A 20,057-nucleotide genomic window follows, 5' to 3' on the forward strand; every position below is an offset into this window, starting at 1 on the left:
TATATGTATAATGTAGATAATATCTAACAATACAACTTATAACAGATAAAGTTTGAGAAACTTTTGACTTTCAAAGACATTTTTTAAAAATTGTGAATGTAACTAGTGTCTGCCTCTTCAGGTGTGATGGCCCAGCCCAGCTTGATCCAGACAGATGTGTTGTGAATTATGTGTTTCATGTGCAGGTTTTCTGGTTTGGGTTCTCTGGGGAATTTTTTGGGGAATTATTTATTTCATCAAGCTGTAGGAATGAAGTCAACGTATTTTTCAAATCTTTACTATTACCAGGCATTGAGATAACTGCATGAGCATCCAGTTCTCCTTAAGTAGAAATGAGATTTTCTTATTAAGAGTCATTTAAATTAAGATGTAGAAGAGATAACCCCTTTTATTCCATTATCTGTTGAAAGGTGGCAATAGTGCTTCGAAGACTGAGGGAGCTACAGCTTCAGGAAGTGGCTTTGAGGCAAGAAAGCAAGCGTCCTAGCCCTCGAAAGCTCTCCTCTGAGCCTCTTTTGCCTCTGGATGAAGAAGCTGTGGATATGGACTATGGCGACATGGCTGTAGATGTAGTGGATGGTGAACAAGAGGAAGCCTCTGGAGACATGGAGATCTCCTTTCATCTTGATTCAGGCCACAAGACCAGTAGCAGAATGAACTCAGCAACCAAACCTGAGGAAGGAGGATTGAGGAAAAACAAGTCAGCAAAACAGGGTGACAGAGAGAGCTTTAGGAAAGCCAAGCAAAAGTTGGGTTTCTCATCATCTGATCCAGATCGCATGTTTGTTGAGCTGTCTAACAGCAGCTGGTCAGAAATGTCCCCCTGGGTGATTGGCACCAATTACACTCTTTATCCTATGACTCCTGCTATCGAGCAGCGACTTATTCTCCAATATTTGACCCCATTAGGAGAATATCAGGAGGTAAGCTTATTAGGAAAGTACTGTTCACACTTTGGGATTACTGTGTTTATTTCTGGGATATTTTATTGTAGCATTTCATACATTAATGTGTTTTTACTCTAAAACAGAAAACTCTGCCTCAAACTGGTAAAGTCTTATGCATGTCACCTCTGATAAGGCCTTTTAGATCAAAGTGTGTTTGTGTTTATCTTCATAAAACAGGTGGGAGGAGGTACCTCATTTCTTTAATCTTCTGTCCTCATAATGGAATAGGAAATATGTGAAAATAAATCCAAATGTTAAGACTTGCTTTTGGTATTGATTTCAGTTACTTCCCATATTCATGCAACTTGGATCACGGGAGTTGATGATGTTCTATATTGACTTGAAACAGACTAATGATGTCCTGCTTACATTTGAGGCACTCAAGGTAAAATTCTTAAGAATATTAGATCACTGAACATTTTGACATGGATGGGCCTGTGTGGTTTGCTATAGTGCATCTCTGGATTTTATTGTTCAGGGTATTTCTATTGCCAGATGTGTCAAAATAGTTACAAATGAAAATTTCCTATTTAGGTAGAAAAGATGAGGCTTACCAAGTGCCTCCACAGAAATTCAGGGGTCAGTCCTAGAGGATTGAATGTTAAGGGAGAAAGTGGATCTAGACCTGGGAGTGGCCTCAGTTATTGTTACATTTAGGAATGGGAAACTACGTGTATAGTACTTTATGTCATACTACTTTTTCAGTATTCCCTCTGCCAGTCAACACTTTTTCTGAATTCTTAACTATGTGCATATTGTATGATATTAGATTATCTAGGGTGAACAAAATATAAACCAGAAAATGAATAAAGAAATAGAGGCATACCCAAATTCAGTAAAGGTGAATGATTTTCTAGGTTGCAAAGAGGCTAAATATGGGAGGGCAGGTCAGTCTAGCCCACCAGAGCCATACCTATTCATGATAATTAAGGTAAACTGAATAGAGAGAGGTTAAGTTGAATGCATACCATCGTGGCTGTTACAGTTCTACCCAACAGGTAACTAATGAACATAGGACTCTTCTGTGATGTTTACAATATTAGACAAATTAAGTCTCTGCTCTTTATGGTTTGGTTAAGAGAGACAGGCATGTAAACCTGTGGTTTCTTTTAGATATTACGGATGTTGTGAAAAAAATGTGGGGCACAAAGGAAGGACTAGTCTGTTCTTCCTGAGAAATAATAGCTACCAGACAAGACCTCTGAAAGAGAGATGACGTTCTCTCTGGCTCTTTAAAGTTAGCAGTTTTATTCCTGATATTCCAGAACTATGCTGTCAAGTAGAACTTTCTGTGATGATGGAAATGTTCTTTCTGCTGTTCAGTATAGTAGCTGCAAGCCATATATAAGCACTTAAAATGTAGTTAGTGCCACTAAGGCACTGAATTTTTAACTTAATTTTAGTTAATTTAAATTAAATTAGCACATGTGGCCAGTGACTACCGCATTGGATAGCACAGTTCCAGAGTGTATGAAATGAAGAAATTTTCCTTTCAGATCCCAGAAATTTTAAATTTGGAGGATGTCAGACATACTTTGGAGTAACATGTATCCCTTGTGTGGGATATAGTGTGTGTGTGTGTGTATAAAGTGTGTAAACTCATGATTATGCTTTGAACAGTGGGATGAAGCTAGAGATGAGATTGTCTCCAGTGGCCCAAAGGTGTTGCTTTTAGATGCAGCATCCTGTCCTGAAAAGGATGTAGTGAAAGAAGGAATTTGGGCAGTTGCTATTTCTATAGATTTTTGTTATGAGGAACTATAATGGTTGTCATTATTCAGCTGTTTTGATGCAGAGTCATATAAAGGATTAAAGAAGATGAAATAGGGACAAAAGGAAAAATCACACAACAGATCCTTATAGGGATATAAAAAAATGCAGAAAGTTATGTGTACTGTTTCGCTTTAAAGGAAGACTCAGTTGTGTAGGAGAAGGAACAGGTGTTGAAGGTAGTAGAAACAAAATAGATGAAGGTAGTAAATTAAAGTAGTAAATTAAGAACTATGTCTTACATGGAGGTACAATATAAAGAGAGAAAATACTGTCTTTGCCTACATGAGTGAGGTGAGCCAGGTTATGGACTGTGTTGAGCCAAATAAAATTAAGGAGCAGGTAAGAGTTGAACCTGCTTGTTCTTTTTCCCCACCTGCTGGTGGAACTGCCACTTTATGGTAGTGACTTTGAGAAAAACCACCACATGCAATGGCCTAGGTATTGGAGAGAGAACCATACATGGTTTAGCTGTTCCTTGGGGAAAGACTGGGTGTGAGTGTGGTAGAAGTTTGTGTAACAGACAAGAAGAGTAAAGAGGGAAGAGATTTGAATCATGTGTAAGGATCAGTCTGAGTCTAGGTGTTGAGAGAACTTATGAACAGGGTACATACCTGTTTTTTGCCATTGACCTTAGTGAGATTTATACAGGTATCAAATCATGTGTGTCTTGTTCGTACCATGTGCCTGTGTCACCACCCATAAGACACCTTGGCATGAGAAACAGGAGGGGGAGCCATAGTTCTCCCGAGGCCCCATCCGCATTGGCCTGGGTTCAGAGTCATTGAGTAGCCTGCTGCTTGCATTGCACTCCCTGCCCTTAAAATTGCCCAGAAGATCAGGTCCACCCAGAGAGGCTAGTAAGAATTGAACATTAAGTTAACAAAGCTTAAAAGATAGCAAAGGCCTGTCTTTTGTAGACTTAGTAAAACAGTTTTTTAATGAAGATCTATTTAAAGTACATTCTGCTTAGTTCTAAAAATTTACTACTTTTGATAATTTGCTACAGATTGTTCTTTGGGGATATACTAAAGATCAAGTTAAAAGAAGGCAGTTTTGGATTTTATTAGATGATGAGTCAGTGACTGAGCCAAAGTTAAATAAAACGTAGAGCTGACTATGATTAAAATGGGAAGGGTAACAGAAATTCTTAGCGAAGCTATGTAACGATAGATTGGTTGTAGGATTATGTCATTACTTACAGCAGTATTTTTCCTTTCTTGTTTTTCACCTTCATGGAAACCTTTGATATTGGGAGGGAGTGTTATGGATTCTTAGAGTTTGTTATGTTTTTGTTTTTTGTTTCCCATAAGCAGTATCGGTTTTACTTCTGTTGTGAGGGAGTGATTGTCTACTTCAGAGGAGTCCTATATTTAGCAACTTAATATTTTGTGAAGAAATATTTGTTCTAGATTATTCCATGGTAACATATGTCCTCTTTGTTTAGCACCTAGCATCTCTCCTGCTCCATAACAAGTTTGCCACAGAATTTGTTGCCCATGGTGGAGTACAGAAATTACTGGAAATTCCTCGTCCTTCTATGGCTGCAACTGGTGTGTCCATGTGCTTGTATTACCTGTCCTACAACCAGGATGCCATGGAAAGAGTTAAGTCCAGTCCATTTCAAATGTATGGGAGTGGAATAGGGTGGGGAACACTCTAGTACGCTGACAGAACGACTTTTGGATAAAAAAAAAAATGAATAGCTGCATTAAGTTTTAATGAACGAAGCAAGGAGCATAAATGTCTGATCTTTACAACATTTTAAAAATGTAAAATTCTTTAGAAAAGTTCCCAAATGTAAGGTTCTTTAGAAAAGGTCCTTTCCCCCCCTTAACTTTCTGGAAAAAAAAAAAAAAAAAAAACCAACAAAATCCAAGACAGGTCTGGGAGCTTCTTTTTGCCATTTCTGTTGCATTAGGATATTAGGATATTGTCAAGCTCATTTCAGATGTCCCTCAGTAGAGTTACATTTTGCTTTTTTGAGTCAGTCTGTTGTAAAAACAACAGAGGATACTTTGTATATGTTAACAAGTAGTTTGTGGTGGAAATAGTAAAATCATCCCAGTTCTCAGGGCTCCAGAGGTCCCCTAGCTGGTTTTTCTGTTTTTCCAGTTAAGACTTTTTATTTAGTGATTTTTTTAAAAAGTGTAAGTGGGTTGTACATTTGCAAATAAGTGGGTCCCTAGACACTTACTAGGGAAGCGCTCGTCATTCCTGTGCCTGGAATATTTTTCTACTATTCTGTGTGGTGTGACTCTTCTGGTAGAGTGAAGCTGGTAAATTCTTCTTGGACAATGTCTTTTTTCATCTTTATTTATTAGTAAGGCAGTGTTTTGATTTTAATGTTTTCACCTCATGAGATCAACATTATGCAAGAATATATGGTCTTTTGAGAATAGTAACCTAATCTGTGTGTGTATGTACAAAATTAATTGTGGTTAAGATTAAAAAAAAAAAGTACCATGCAAACCTGGATAATGCTTCAGAATTCATTGTCTGACCTTTAGAAGCCAAGAATATGTTTGAATGAATGAGTGAGTGAGAGGATAATAAACTTGGAGAATTTATTATCAGACAGCTTGGTCACTTTTATCACCCTTGGGCAGTCCTGTGCTTCCCTGAGCCTCTTCCTTATCTGTTACATGAGAATCCTAATACCTGTACAACAGAGCATTGTGAGCATTAAAGGATGTAAATATTTGCAAAATTTGGCACTCAGTAAGTGTAGGTTGGATTTAAATATTTCTCTAAATTTAGGTTGTTTCCAAGCTTGGAGTAGATTGTTATAAAATTTCATTTGTAACTTAAGCTTTAAACTCAGAATGACTTGACCAGGAATGATGATTGTATTCTGCAAAGCTATCTGTCTACATTGGTGAATTTTTCATCCCTTTTGAAAGCTCCTTTGACCCTAGTTTTTAAAAATTATGTTTTTATTTTTATTTTTTTACAGGTTTGCATGCATCCCCACAATGTTCTATCTGATGTGGTGAACTATACCCTGTGGTTAATGGAATGTTCTCATGCCTCAGGATGCTGCCATGCTACTATGTTTTTCTCAATCTGCTTCTCCTTCCGGGCTGTGTTGGAACTCTTTGACCGCTATGATGGTCTTCGTCGTCTGGTGAACTTGGTGAGGTTCTTCAGTGGCTTCTCTTTGTGAGGAACAGGGGTCCTGCTTATCTAGGTTGCCTTTCAGCAGCATTGAGGAGAGGAAGCTTCTGACTGGAGGAATTTTCCTGTCATTCTCATAAAGTCTTTTTTTCTCGTTCATTCACAAATTTCTCTTCCTCTTAAGCAGTTAGAGGACTGTGCCATTGTAGACTTGCCTTGAATATAGTAATTCTGTAGGGGGAATTGCTTGATCTTTCTAAAAGCAATAGTTTTGTGCCTCTGTGTCTTTTGACATGATTGAAAGCTATGTAATTTTTCAGTATGAGTTTAATGTTTTGCTTTCTTGTGGCTACTCTTAGCATGTGTATAGACAGATGTACTTTGATATTTGTTAGTCTTCTTGAGCATAAACTGAAATCTTCTCCTTTTACTTTTCTTTTTTGTTTTCTCCATCTTTTGTCCATTCTTTCTTAATAGATCAGTACTTTGGAGATTCTAAATTTGGAAGATCAGGGTGCACTTCTGAGCGATGATGAAATATTTGCCAGCCGCCAAACTGGGAAACATACCTGCATGGCCTTGCGCAAGTACTTTGAGGCTCACCTAGCTATTAAATTGGAACAAGTGAAGCAGTCACTTCAGAGGACTGAGGGTGGCATTCTTGTTCATCCTCAGCCCCCATACAAGGTGAGAGAACCGTGTCTTAAAGGGAATGTTGTTAATATTCTCTGTAGCATCTTGGGCCTGAAATGCACATTCATATCAGTGAAGTCGACATGAGATGTACATTGTCGGATTATACTTGCACTATGTGGAGGCAGAATACTTGAAAATGGAGGTATCAGGGACTTATTTTGCTTCCATTTGTAAGTTGGTGCGTCTCTGGGATACTAGAACTAAAAGATGAGCTGCAATGTGCGTAAAAGGGCTTTATTTTATGAAAAGTACTGGATATCCTCCTGTGTACTACTTCCTTCTGTGTGGAATTTCTTTTCTCAGAGGGTGTGTCTAATTCCACTTCTCTATCATTTTTGAACTTAACTTGGTATGTCTTGGAACAAAGATTAGTAACTGCATGTCTTAAAAATCACAAATTGAAAAGAAACCCATTATTTTACATGGTGCTTCTTTTTCTTCTTAAGCTGTGAGATATAGGCACCAATAATTTGAACATTATGTTATTTTTTTTGGGCAAAAGGTATTGTGAATCTAGTTATAAATAAAAGATTAAACAATATATATGTATTTATTATTTCACATATGGGCTGTGGACTCAAAAATTGTGGGATTTGAAAGCATTTATTACTAAGCTTTGTTATTAAAACCTTTTGGCCATTGAGTTGTGCTGAAGAAAGCAGGCAAATTGATAGAGTTCTTTAGTGATATATCTTTCTCCTTTTAGGCATGTTCATATACTCATGAACAAATTGTGGAGATGATGGAGTTTTTGATAGAATATGGCCCAGCGCAGCTATACTGGGAACCAGCAGAAGTCTTCCTCAAACTGTCTTGTGTCCAACTCTTGTTGCAGCTTATTTCTATTGCCTGCAATTGGAAGACCTATTATGCAAGGTGGGATCAGAGAGGGATTTCAAAAGAAGTTAGATTTTGCTTTTTGCTAGATTGATGTTGGTTTTCTCATAGTGTGTGCTTAACAAAAACCCGTTGAATTGAAATTTTGGGCTTGAATCTGAGAAACTAGATTAAGTGTGATAATGTAATGTTAAATTTATAGGGTGCTTTGTCTTGGTGATTGTGAATACTGCACAGTAGGCAGGGATCAGCATCTGTACTCTTAGAGAAGTTATGTAATTTACATAGGTGACAGCTGCAGAGGTGGGGTTGAAGTCCTGTCTTGAGACTAGAGTCCAGTATCCTTTGGTACTTAGACTTAAAATGTCTCTCCACTGCTTGACAACCATGTATAATATTTATCTTACCTTCACATAAAACTATTTTTTACTCTTGTTATGATTTTCACCATTCAGTTAAAAACAGAGCAGAGCAGGACAAGGGTCAGGAAAAAAAGACAGCTGATGGAATCAGAAGGTTGGATGGATTCTATTTCAGGATGATACAAACAGAATTAAATCATATTTTGGAAAGGAATCTGAAGAGAAGATAGTAACAAGGTTAATAAACAGTGGTTCTTGACTTTCTTTTCCTATCTGCCCACTACCATAAGACACAAGGGGCTTATTTAGGGTGCACATGGCTTGTTTGCTAAAATCCCAGGATATTAAATCTAGGGGAGTATTTTTGGAGCGGCCACTTTCAAACTTTTTGGACTCAGGATCCATATTAAAAATTATTAGAACCCCCCCCTAAAACTTTTGTTTTTGTATTATATCTATTGATACTTAACATATTAGAAATGAAAACTGAGACGATGTAAGAATATTTATTTATGAATTTATTTAAAAAATCTGAACCCATTGCTTATTAGTATTTTTTAATGAAGTTTCTAAAATAAAACCAGATGATTTCATCAAGTTTTTAAAATGTCTGGCTTCATATTTCATATCTGCTTTTGTGTTCAGTCTTATGTGACATCACACATGACAGCCTCTGGAAAGCTTTACAATACACTCGTGAGAGAATGAGACTGAGAAATGGAAATAACCGCTTAGTGTTACTATGAAAATGGTTTTTATATCTCAGCACCTTTTGAAAGGGTCTCAGAGACTCCTGGGGTCCCCTAGCTAAAATTTGAGAACCACTGTTTTAGAGCACTAAAGTAGGTTATTATATTTACTTGGAGAACATTGCTTTAAAGATGATGAAAACTCAGAAGATAACTAGGAAGGTTATAAATACATTTTCTGAGTGGTAAATCCATATTTGGTTACTTAAAATATAAGTATGTTCTTTAAAAGCTTATTTTTAAAAATAAAATTAAACTCTTGTTTCTGCTTAGATTATACAGAACCTTAGAAATGAAAATTATTCTCAGCCACTGTTAATTTCTTCAGTCTTTTTTCCATAATGTATGTAAATATACATAATTGAGATTATAATATTTAAGCAAATCTTTTAAATGAAATATCTCAAAATACTTAAAGGTCAAGAATAAAATAACAACTACTCCATACCCAGGGTTGGCATGTTGCTGTATTTGTTTCTTTCTCAATTCCTTTCCTCTTTCTGCCTCCCAAAGTGACCAATCTTCTGAATTTGGTGTGCATTGTCTCCATTCATGTTTCTATGCCATACGTGTGTGGGTGTATAAATAACAATATAGTACTCTTTTGTATTCCTTAAAATTATGTAAATATATCCTGTATGCGTCTTTTGCCAACTTGGTTTTTGCCCTGTATTTTTATTTACTTTTTTAATATAAGTTTTAGATATACAGTCATCCTTATGTGTTTGAGATTTATACATGTTGATATTTATTTGAACTCTTATATTTCTATATTATACTTTATTCTCCTATTGATGGACATTTAGTATCTGTTACTTCTTTTCTTCTTGTCAAATGAATGGTACCACAAACCTCTTTTTGGAGTCTCTCTTGAGGACATGATGTGTACAACCTTGGTTGTAGTGTGTCTGCATTTCATCTTTAGTGGATGTTGCCAAGTTGCTTGGAAAATGATCGTAGTGTTTTCTTCTCCCAACAGCAGTCAATGGGAGTTTTCATTTTTCTACCTTCTTGCCAATACTTGGTATTGTCAGATTTAAAATTTTTTATCTTAAGTTTTCTATTTCATTAATGTTCTATTTTGAGCCTTTTCCTTTGTCCTTTAGAGTTCTTTGAAAATAATTGTCAAAGTAGTTCATCGTATGAGTGTACCATAATTTAACACGTGTATTCTTATTTGTGTAAGTTTTCTTAATTCTTTTGCTATTTTACATGATGTGATAATGGACATCTTAATACATAAATATTTGTTTGTGCTTCTGATTATTTTCTTAGGACAGATTCCTAGAGGGGAAATTCCTGGGCCAAAGGTTATGAACATTTTAAGAACCTTGTTTCATATTTCCAGATTATTTTCTAAAAAGAGTATCCTAATTTCTACTCCCACCAAAAGTTTGAGAACATTTGTCTCTGTACATCTTCACCAGCACTGGGGATTATCCTTTGTTTCTAATCTTAGCAATTTGATGGGTGAAAATTCCAGTCCCATGTTTTTTGAAAGTAATGTCATAGTGACTTACAGAACCTCTTTTGACGCCATGACTAGGGACAGAGCCAAACAGGTAGTAGTTCGGATCCATCGTATGTCTGTCTGTCTGTCTCTTTTAACTGTTGTTTCTTGTGACTGTATCCTAGTTTCCCTTTGACTAATTCTTCTTCCTGTCCAGGAATGACACTGTGCGCTTTGCTTTGGATGTCCTGGCTATTCTCACTGTTGTGCCAAAAATCCAGCTCCAGTTGGCAGAATCAGTGGATGTGCTAGATGAGGCCGGCTCCACTGTCTCTACTGTAGGTAGGTTGTACCTTGCCATTTTTGTTACTGCGTGGTCTGGATTTTTTTCCTTTGCCATTCTGGTTGTGGTTACTTACCTGACCGAATTTTGCAATATTAGAGTAGAAGGTAATAGAGGAGGGTACCTTGTAAGTCATGCCATTAGATTCATATAGGGTAGTCATGTGAGTAAACTCAGGTTTTCTGGGTTGTACAGGTGTTTCTGCTATAATGGTTTACATGTGCATTCCTGAAACCTTTTTACTCTGCAGAGTGTTGTGCTAAAAATAGAATTCATGAGAAAAATGGGTTGGGGCAGACAGTGAAAATAAGCAACTTTGTTAGCTGAGCCCTAACAAAATTAGTAAGTGGCAGGCAGCTCAGAATGGATAGCAGCTGTTATATACAAAACAAAAGCATACACTTTGTTTGAAAATACCTCATAAGCAGGCTTATGGGGGCTGCTGCTAAGGTGAGCATGACAAATAGTGTGCCTGCTCTGGGTCCTAGGATGCACCACTCTGAAAGTCCAAGGCATAGCCACTTGTTTTTAACTTTTCTCATATATAGAAGAAAGAGTTCCTGCTGCCACTATAGCAGCCAGGCTGAGGGCTTTTTCCTTTCCTCCTGAAGGTTTTAATTTATTCCCACTATTTTTGCTCTCCTTACCTAGGAAAAATTGCACATGAACCTTGGTGACTTCCACATTATACTGACATCATTCCCCTATTTAACAACTGCTTATGAGGTATTGCGTCATAAAGATACATTGTAGTAGAACTGATTGCATTTTACACAAACTATTCCTTGTGCTTTTCTTAAAAAGTGTGGTAATTTTCTTTTAAATGGAACAAAATGAATAGAAATTTTGACTCTGGAATAACCAGTGAAGTTGGCTATTAGTTTTATGAGGAGTTATATGAAATGTTTTTTTTCCCCCCGATAGGTATCAGCATTATTTTGGGAGTGGCTGAGGGTGAGTTTTTTATTCATGATGCTGAAATTCAGAAGTCAGCACTTCAGATTATCATCAATTGTGTGTGTGGCCCGGATAACAGAATTTCTAGTATTGGCAAATTTATCTCTGGAACTCCTCGGAGAAAGCTGCCTCAGACTCCCAAAAGCAGCGAGCACACTCTGGCCAAGATGTGGAATGTGGTCCAGTCCAACAATGGCATCAAGGTGCTTCTGTCCTTACTGTCCATCAAGATGCCCATCACAGATGCAGACCAGATCCGGGCCCTGGCTTGCAAGGCCCTGGTGGGCCTGTCTCGCAGTAGCACTGTCCGGCAGATCATCAGCAAACTGCCCCTTTTTAGCAGCTGCCAGATCCAGCAGCTGATGAAGGAGCCTGTGCTGCAGGACAAGCGCAGTGACCACGTCAAGTTCTGCAAGTATGCTGCTGAGCTCATTGAACGCGTGTCAGGAAAGCCACTTCTCATTGGCACTGATGTGTCCCTGGCACGACTGCAGAAAGCAGATGTTGTTGCCCAGTCGAGGATCTCCTTTCCTGAGAAAGAGCTGCTTCTGCTGATACGGAACCATCTCATTTCTAAAGGGCTTGGGGAGACAGCAACCGTGCTGACTAAAGAAGCTGACCTGCCCATGACTGCTGCCTCCCATTCTTCTGCCTTCACCCCAGTCACTGCTGCTGCTTCTCCTGTGTCTCTCCCCCGTACCCCTCGCATTGCCAATGGCATTGCAACTCGACTGGGCAGCCATACTGCTGTGGGTGCCTCTGCCCCTTCTGCCCCTGCTGCTCATCCTCAGCCACGGGCCCCCCAGGGTTCACTAGCTCTGCCTGGCCCATCTTATGCAGGCAACTCCCCTTTGATTGGTAGGATCAGTTTTATCAGAGAGAGGCCATCACCCTGCAATGGCAGGAAAATCAGAGTGTTGCGGCAGAAGTCGGACCATGGCGCCTACAGCCAAAGCCCAGCCATAAAAAAGCAGTTGGACAGACATCTTCCTTCCCCACCTACGTTGGACAGTATCATCACAGAATATCTTAGAGAGCAGCACGCGCGCTGCAAGAACCCAGTTGCCACCTGCCCACCTTTCTCTCTCTTTACTCCTCACCAATGTCCTGAGCCAAAACAGAGGCGGCAAGCGCCAATAAACTTTACCTCAAGGCTAAACCGCAGGGCATCATTTCCAAAGTATGGAGGGGTGGATGGCGGATGCTTTGATAGGCACCTTATCTTTAGCAGGTAAGGAGAGGTAACCTCACTCCCTGGGAATTGGAAGGATTTTTCTGTTTAAATCAAAATGTATGGGCAGTATCAGCATGGAGTGATTAGTCCAGAAAACCATTTCTTGGCCTGCAATACCAGGAATTCCTACTTTGTGGGACTACATGAACACTGTAACTATACCTTCTTTTGTCAGCGGTGGATTCCTTGTGTGATTATTGGCAACGTTGATAAGATAATCTTCATTCTTGTTATAACTAGTATATTTTCTAGAACCCATGCAATACTCTGTCCCTAACTAGGCTCCCAAATTTGTTTTTGTGCTGGTCCAAGTTGTCTCCTTTTCTGATTCTTTATTTTTCTTAATGGAGGTGCTGGGGATTGAACCCAGGACCTTGTGCATGCCAAGCACATACTCTACCACTGAGCTGTAGCTCCTCCCCTCCTATTCTGATTCTTTACAGTCTTACATACAGGTCATAGGATCTCAGGTTTTAAACATGGGCATTTTTGTTAATGTTAAAAATTTTAAATGAAGGTCCTTTTCTCTCTTTTAAAATGAAGATAAACCGCTGAAGGTCACTATGATATTTATGAAGAACCCATTTCAAACATACTTTTGTCCTTCTAACAGTTTCCTTTTTCCATGTTCTTGCATGTTCCTTATCTCTGATTCTGTCTTTTTTTCTTTTTTTTTTGCTTAGATTCCGCCCCATTTCAGTGTTCCGGGAAGCCAATGAGGATGAGAGTGGCTTCACCTGCTGTGCATTCTCAGCACGGGAGCGGTTCCTGATGCTTGGCACCTGCACTGGGCAGTTGAAGCTCTATAATGTGTTTAGTGGACAAGAAGAGGCCAGCTATAACTGTCACAACTCAGCTATCACACACCTCGAACCTTCTAGGGTAAAGGTTCCTTCTAGGTTGTTCCCAGTCATTCTTCTAGGATAGGTTGGTGAACTATGGGCCGGTGGGCTGGCTGGCTAGTTGCCTGTATTTGTACATAAAGTTTTATTGGAGCACAGCCATGCTCATACGTTTGTGTATTATCATGGCTGCTTCTGTGCTACAGTGGCAGAGTTGTGTACCATAGTGGCATGAAACACAGACCATATGGCCTGCAGAACCTGACGTATTCACTCTCTGGCCCTATGTTTGCCAGTCTTTGTTCTAAGACCTTAAGATAGATTTTTTAAAAATTTGCTTCGGTTGGAAACAGATTATCAGCTATGACCACAAGAGTTTTTTGTGTATGTCAGAAGGAAATCTCTTACGTACTGTGAATTTTTAGAAGAACAAGCATTATTTGATTCCAGTGGTGGCTCATAATTTATTAGTACTGTTCTGTGGATGGAATTGACACCTTTGCTGTTTCTAAAAGTCAAGACTGCTAAGATGACAAGGATAATTTTTCTGATTTTAGAGTAAAGGAGGCTCACCTTTTATTGGGCTTTCTCCTTGAGAAACCTTTAAGAATCCTTAGCTAGAGAGGCTAACACTTGTTTTCAGTTGACTGATATTTCAGATGAAGGAGACAGAAATATGGCCAAATATTAAGGAGGAACCATCTCTGACATCTTTCCAAGCCACCCCCCCTTGGGATTTTTGTTACTAGTTCAGGAGGATGTAATATTCTCTTAAATTTAGTTACTTTTTAGGACATAGGAGGTACATGTTACTTAAATCCCAGCAGCTTCTGACCATTTCTTGGTTCCTAAGAGTATTTCTGTTTTCTTCATAATCCAACAATATTTTGTATGCTTGGATTTTAAAATGCTCATGGTAAGTAGCATTTATATAAACATATTATTACCCACCTTGGGCCTCCCCTCATCTTTTAGGACGGGTCCTTGCTGCTGACATCTGCTACTTGGAGCCAGCCTCTGTCTGCACTTTGGGGAATGAAATCAGTATTTGATATGAAGTATGTATCTACTTTTACAACCTAGTCTCTCTGTTTTATGATTTACCCTTTTCATCTGATTCTTTGACTCAAAGCCTTTTGGGAAAAAGAGGAATGCTGTAAGTTATTTTGCTCACTTCTCTTCCTCATCTGTGGTTCATGTTTAACAAGATTTTATCTTTTTTAGTTCCTGGACATTCTCACCCAGTATATACATTCCCATCATACAGTAGACCCTTCACTAATCCGAAATGGCACATCTGTATGTTTTCTCATGTTCACATGTGAAAGTTGCACTTTGTTGGGGCATAATTCAAAGGCACATGTGTCCTTCTAGCCATTTTTTAACCAGGTAGTTCCCATTAATTACTTTGGATCTGCTTGGACAAAACTGATGGAGGGATTTGCTTTTTAATATTAAGTGTACAATTTTTTCCTCTTTGGGAACTGAGAATCTTTAGGTGAGTATAGTCAGGCAAGAGGCTGAGGATCGCTTTATTTTCAGTCAGTTGAATGAGTCTGTCCTGAAGGTCAGTTACTTAATTACTTTTGTTGTTTGTTCACAGGCATTCCTTCACAGAAGATCACTATGTCGAGTTCAGTAAGCACTCTCAGGATCGAGTCATAGGCACAAAAGGAGACATTGCCCACGTAAGTACTTAAGAATCCACTGCTTTCAAGCTGATTTGTCCATTTATTCTGAACTCTTATGGACTGAATGTGAGGACTTAAGTCCTTTCGGTGACAAGAAATTACTCAGTCATAGTGTTTCCAGATGGCATCCAGAAGTGTAATGGGGTAGTTCTAACCTCTATGGGAAAAATGTGAAAAGACTGCACATGAACTTAACCTGGCAATTTGAGAACGATTTCATATAGCACAGCAGATATTTTTAAGCAGTAAGTTTTAGATGAAATAAAGTCCCTGCCTTTATGGACCCTCACTGAGGAGACAGTAAAGAAGCAAATATATGGTATGTCAGGTGGTAAGTGCTGCCAGTGAAAAGAAAGCAGGGCAAAAGGCAGGAAGTGCTTGGTGATGGTATGGGAGACTTCTTTTTTAACTAGGATAATCATTGTCACTGATTGGATAATGTTTATGTAGCGTCTTGAAGGAAGTGTGGGTGTCACGCAGATGTCTGGGGGAATGTGATCTAAGACAGGGAATGACAAGGGAAAAGCCCTTAATTGGGAGGTGGGAGGGAGAAGGGGAGGGTAAGAACTGAGGTCAGTGGCGGGGGAGGTACGGAATACCATGTAGTATCTTGCAGTGTGTTATTTAGGACCTTTGGCTTTTCCTCTGAGAGATGAAGACACTGGAGGGTGAGCAAGAGGGCATGTGACTAGATATAAACTTCCTAAAGTGTGAGTCTGGTTTCTATGAGAGAAGCAAGAGCAGGCTGTCCAGTTAGGAGGATATTGTGCCCACTAACATGTGAGAGCTGCAGGGGGGCTGGGCCCAGGTAGGCATGGTGGAGGTGATGAGAAGTGATGCTTCTGGGCCCTGGGTTTTGGACACATGAAATGTGTGATTCTCTTAGATATTCAGATAGGGAATGGATGGTTGAATATACAAATTCAGGGTTCAGGAGAAAAGTCTGTGATGGGAGATATAAACATGGGAGTCATCCACTTGTCAGTATTTTTAGAGCCACGAACTTGGATGAGGTCATTAAGGAGGCTAGAGAAGTAAAGTGAGGACGGAGTCCTGGCATGTGCCAATATTTAGAAGTTGCCGTTATGAGGAGGAACTTGGGAAGGAGACCAAGATAGTGGCTAGTTAGGCAGCAGGAGATCCTGGGAAAAACATGTGCCCTAGAAGGTAAGGGTACTCAAAAGCTTCCGATTGATCTTCTGGGTCAGAAACTGCTGATGGGGTGCATAAGATGAGAATTGAGAGATGACCTTTGACTTGGTTACAGGGTGGTCATTGTTAACCCTGTCAGGAGCTAGTTTGTGTACTGGAATGAAAATCTGATTAGACTCGGTTCATGAGAGAACAGGAGAAAAGAAGTGGAGACACTGAGTATAGATAAGTCTTTTGCTGAAGTGTTTTGCTGAAAAAAATAGGTAGAGAAGTGGGGGTAGTAGCTTAAGGTGGAGGATATGGGGTGGTGAAAGGAGGGTTTTCCCCAACCTTCTCATTTGAAAATGTTAAAATATGTAGAAAAGTTGAAATAGTAGTACATATAACTATCACCTAGATTGATCAGTTTAATATTTTGCCGTATTTTCTTTCTGTGTAAATGTGTGTTTTTCTGAATCACTGAAAGTAAGTTGCAAACATTGTGACATTTTATCCCTAAGTCTCATAGCATGTATATCCTAGCAATAATGACATTTTATTACATAATCACACTGTTATCAAATATAAGAAATTTATAGTAATTCCCAAATACCATCTAATACCATTCCATACTCAGTTTTCCCAATTGTTCTCTGATATGTTTGGTTTCAAATGTTTTGTTTTGTTTTTTTGAACCAGGATCCAGCCAAGATTCACATATTGCATTTGATTGTTATGTCTCACTAATATTTTAAAGCCAAGAACCATTTCTCCAGTTTTCATGACATTGAATTTTGAAGAGACCAGGCTAGTTGTCTTGTCCCATGATCTGGATTTGTTTGTTTCCTTGTGGTGTCTCCTTATTTGTTCCTCTGTTAAAGGAGGATTTTTTTTTTTTAAAGATTGGAAATATTACATCATGTCTGTAAGCTGATGGGATAGATCTGGTCTCTGCATGGGTTGCACATTGTAGACTTTGGAATTGTTACTATTGTAGGGCTAAACTGGTATATTGGGAGTTTAAGGAGAAAAATATATTTCATTGATGCCTTTCTCCAAAAAGTAACCTGTAAGAGTATTTTATGGATAACCGTTGGTTAATCCATATGGAGAATTTCTCATTTTCAATCTTAGAAATATTTTCTTTTTCTTGAAAGGGGGACTGGGAAGAAGAGGGTTTTCTTATCCCTGTTACAGTCTTAGCTTCTCACTTTCTTACTTGTGGGAAAGAGACTTTTCAAACCCTGAATGGAAAGCACAGCACATAAACTTTGCTTGGATGTGTGTGGCCTTCCTACTTTCCAGTTATTTTTCAGTATTAGGGCTTTTATAATTTTGATGGGATTTGGAAAGTGTGGGAAAGATACTTAACACAGCTTCTGTTTGAATTTGTCAACGGATGGATTGGTCTGACTTTTCTCTTCCCACCCCTTCTTCTCTAAAGATTTATGATATTCAGACTGGCAACAAGCTGTTGACTCTGTTTAACCCAGATCTTGCCAACAACTACAAGAGGAACTGTGCCACCTTTAATCCTACAGATGATCTTGTCTTAAATGACGGCGTCCTTTGGGATGTCCGCTCTGCGCAGGCCATCCACAAGTTTGACAAGTTCAACATGAACATCAGTGGAGTTTTCCATCCGAATGGGCTGGAGGTCATCATTAATACTGAGATTGTATCCTTTACAGCCATGTCTCACTTTCCATTTGTTATCTAGTTTGTAATGCAGAAATAATTTATCTTTCTACCAATACCTAGTTGAAGTAACCACACAGGTAATAACCTGGTGCCTCTCCTTTGGTTTGAAGTGTCATTGAATCTCCAGTGGATTCTTGTTGATATTGGTAATTATTGATGATTCTTACTAGCATGTTTTCTTTGTGTTGGGAAGAATGACCAGATTTCTGCCTCCCACTTCCCCAAGTATCAAATTGAGTTTTATTTATCTTCAGAAGAATTTTGCTTTTACTCTATAGAAATCGATTGCTATACATAAGAGTGAAATGAAGCACTGCTGATAAGAGAAGGGGAACTCATGTGGCTTTCATGTATGTGAGGATATCGTTTTACCTTGATCTCATTGACTTATAAATCATTAATAAGAAGGAGGAGAAAAGTGATGTTTCAGAATTTCCTCCAAGAGGTTAGATAAGAAGTTTCGGGTAAAACAGTTTTCCTTGACCACTCCCCTCCTAGTGGGACCTTCGTACTTTCCATCTTTTACACACAGTTCCTGCACTGGATCAGTGTCGTGTGGTGTTCAACCACACGGGGACAGTGATGTATGGAGGTAATAAATGTTTTATTTTTCATCATTTTCTCTTTCTTCTCTCCCCTCCCCTCACTTAATTGGATACTTCCTATTAAGAAGTCTCTCAAGTATGAACTGGAAAACATTTCAAAGTTGAAACATAAAAGATAATAGCATAAATGGTAACAAAATTTGTTGATGAAAACAATGTTGATTTAGGGTGCAAGGTGACTGGCTTTGAAGATAACAAGTAAATCTTGTATACAAAGAAATTTCATGCAGTGATTTCCCATATGTTATCATTATGAATGTAAAGAAAAACCTTTGCATTTTTGGTCTTGGGATTTTGTAAGCTTTCAGCTTTAACTGTTGTGGGAGGTTCAGGATATTGTTTGGATTTGCAAGGAGAGGATGCTTTGAGAGGAACTAACTAGATGCAGAGTGAATTTACTACAGGGAAACTCACTGAAGTCTCAAGATTTCAGTGAAAATTAGTATCTACAGTTGTGAATGGGGGATGTTTCTGATTCTAATAGTGTTTTGTTCCCCTGCCCCATTTCCCCTTTTCCTCCCAACTAGCTATGCTGCAGGCAGATGATGAAGAAGACTTAATGGAAGAGAGGATGAAAAGCCCTTTTGGGTCATCCTTCCGAACATTTAATGCAACTGACTACAAACCTATAGGTAAGCATGAAGGGGCAGACATTGGTCATTTTGCCATGTATTGGTGTTCCTTTTCTAAGATCCTCCATTTTCTGAGAGGATTATAATTTTTCACTGAAAAGCAGAGGAGTTATGGCAATATTTATGAACAATCAACTTGAATTCTCTAACAGAAAAGCTGGTTTTAAGATCACAGCAGTAGTCCAATCCCGAGTCTTGTCACATTCTGTTTTCCAGCGACCATTGATGTGAAACGGAACATCTTTGACCTATGCACAGACACCAAAGACTGTTATCTTGCTGTCATTGAGGTAAAGGGAGTTAGCAGAAACCCTGCTGTTCTATTGTGATGTTTAAGATCATTTCCAATTTGTAATCCAGGTATTGTCTGATAGAAGATGTGTTCTCAAGTTGGTGCATTCCTGATGGTAGATTATTGATAACCCACTCATTTCATGGAGAGATACACTGTATAAGAGAAGTAGTAGGAAAATCCCAGTATTTTCCAGCATAGAGAGTTCTATCTCCTATTATCCTGGACTCACATTGTCATCCCTTTATTTTAGAGGAGTCTGGATCTCTCGCCAGAGCATCTTTGCAACAGGTTTGCTCCAGGGATGGTGGTCTCTTTTGTGCCCATATCCTTCTCTGCCCAAGCCTTCTCATTCTGTTTTTCTTTCCCTCTGTATCCTAGGTGTAACATTTTTAGAGTCAGTTCAAGAATTTTGGTTATCAGAAGCTTTGATAGTTACAGGGTCATGGTATGTGAGTGCCAGGCATAGTTGAGGCATGGATGTGGGCCTTCTGAAAACTAACTGCCCCTTGTGGACTGGGTGTTCTATTTCAGAACCAAGGCAGCATAGATTCTCTGAACATGGACACAGTATGCAGGCTGTATGAAGTGGGCAGGCAGCGTCTGGCAGAGGATGAAGATGAAGAGGAGGACCAGGTCAGTGGTCTTTGAAATTTCTTCCTTCTAAATAATGCTTTATAGAGATTATGCTCTTCTGCTTT

The 20,057-nt window shown here is 38.9% G+C and overlaps 1 protein-coding gene across 2 annotated transcripts in view; it reads left to right on the forward strand.

The window, feature by feature from the left end:
• DCAF1 (DDB1 and CUL4 associated factor 1) overlaps positions 1–20,057 on the forward strand; it is a 67,944-nt gene that overhangs the window by 27,754 nt on the left and 20,133 nt on the right. For both annotated transcript variants that reach the window (XR_004312150.1, XM_032458396.1), the window contains exons 7-22: positions 411–923; positions 1,231–1,332; positions 4,165–4,323; positions 5,674–5,853; positions 6,312–6,521; positions 7,237–7,406; positions 10,146–10,270; positions 11,196–12,459; positions 13,146–13,344; positions 14,280–14,362; positions 14,908–14,992; positions 17,571–17,804; positions 18,326–18,419; positions 18,960–19,064; positions 19,281–19,354; positions 19,891–19,992. Coding sequence is in view for 1 of the 2 variants with exons in the window: in XM_032458396.1 (XP_032314287.1) it covers positions 411–923; positions 1,231–1,332; positions 4,165–4,323; positions 5,674–5,853; positions 6,312–6,521; positions 7,237–7,406; positions 10,146–10,270; positions 11,196–12,459; positions 13,146–13,344; positions 14,280–14,362; positions 14,908–14,992; positions 17,571–17,804; positions 18,326–18,419; positions 18,960–19,064; positions 19,281–19,354; positions 19,891–19,992 (3,699 nt within the window). In the remaining variant the exon portion in view is untranslated. The remainder of the gene's footprint in view (positions 1–410; positions 924–1,230; positions 1,333–4,164; positions 4,324–5,673; positions 5,854–6,311; positions 6,522–7,236; positions 7,407–10,145; positions 10,271–11,195; positions 12,460–13,145; positions 13,345–14,279; positions 14,363–14,907; positions 14,993–17,570; positions 17,805–18,325; positions 18,420–18,959; positions 19,065–19,280; positions 19,355–19,890; positions 19,993–20,057) is intronic.

The sequence above is a fragment of the Camelus ferus genome, chromosome 17 (assembly GCF_009834535.1).
Source record: "Camelus ferus isolate YT-003-E chromosome 17, BCGSAC_Cfer_1.0, whole genome shotgun sequence".
Lineage (NCBI taxonomy): Eukaryota > Metazoa > Chordata > Mammalia > Artiodactyla > Camelidae > Camelus > Camelus ferus.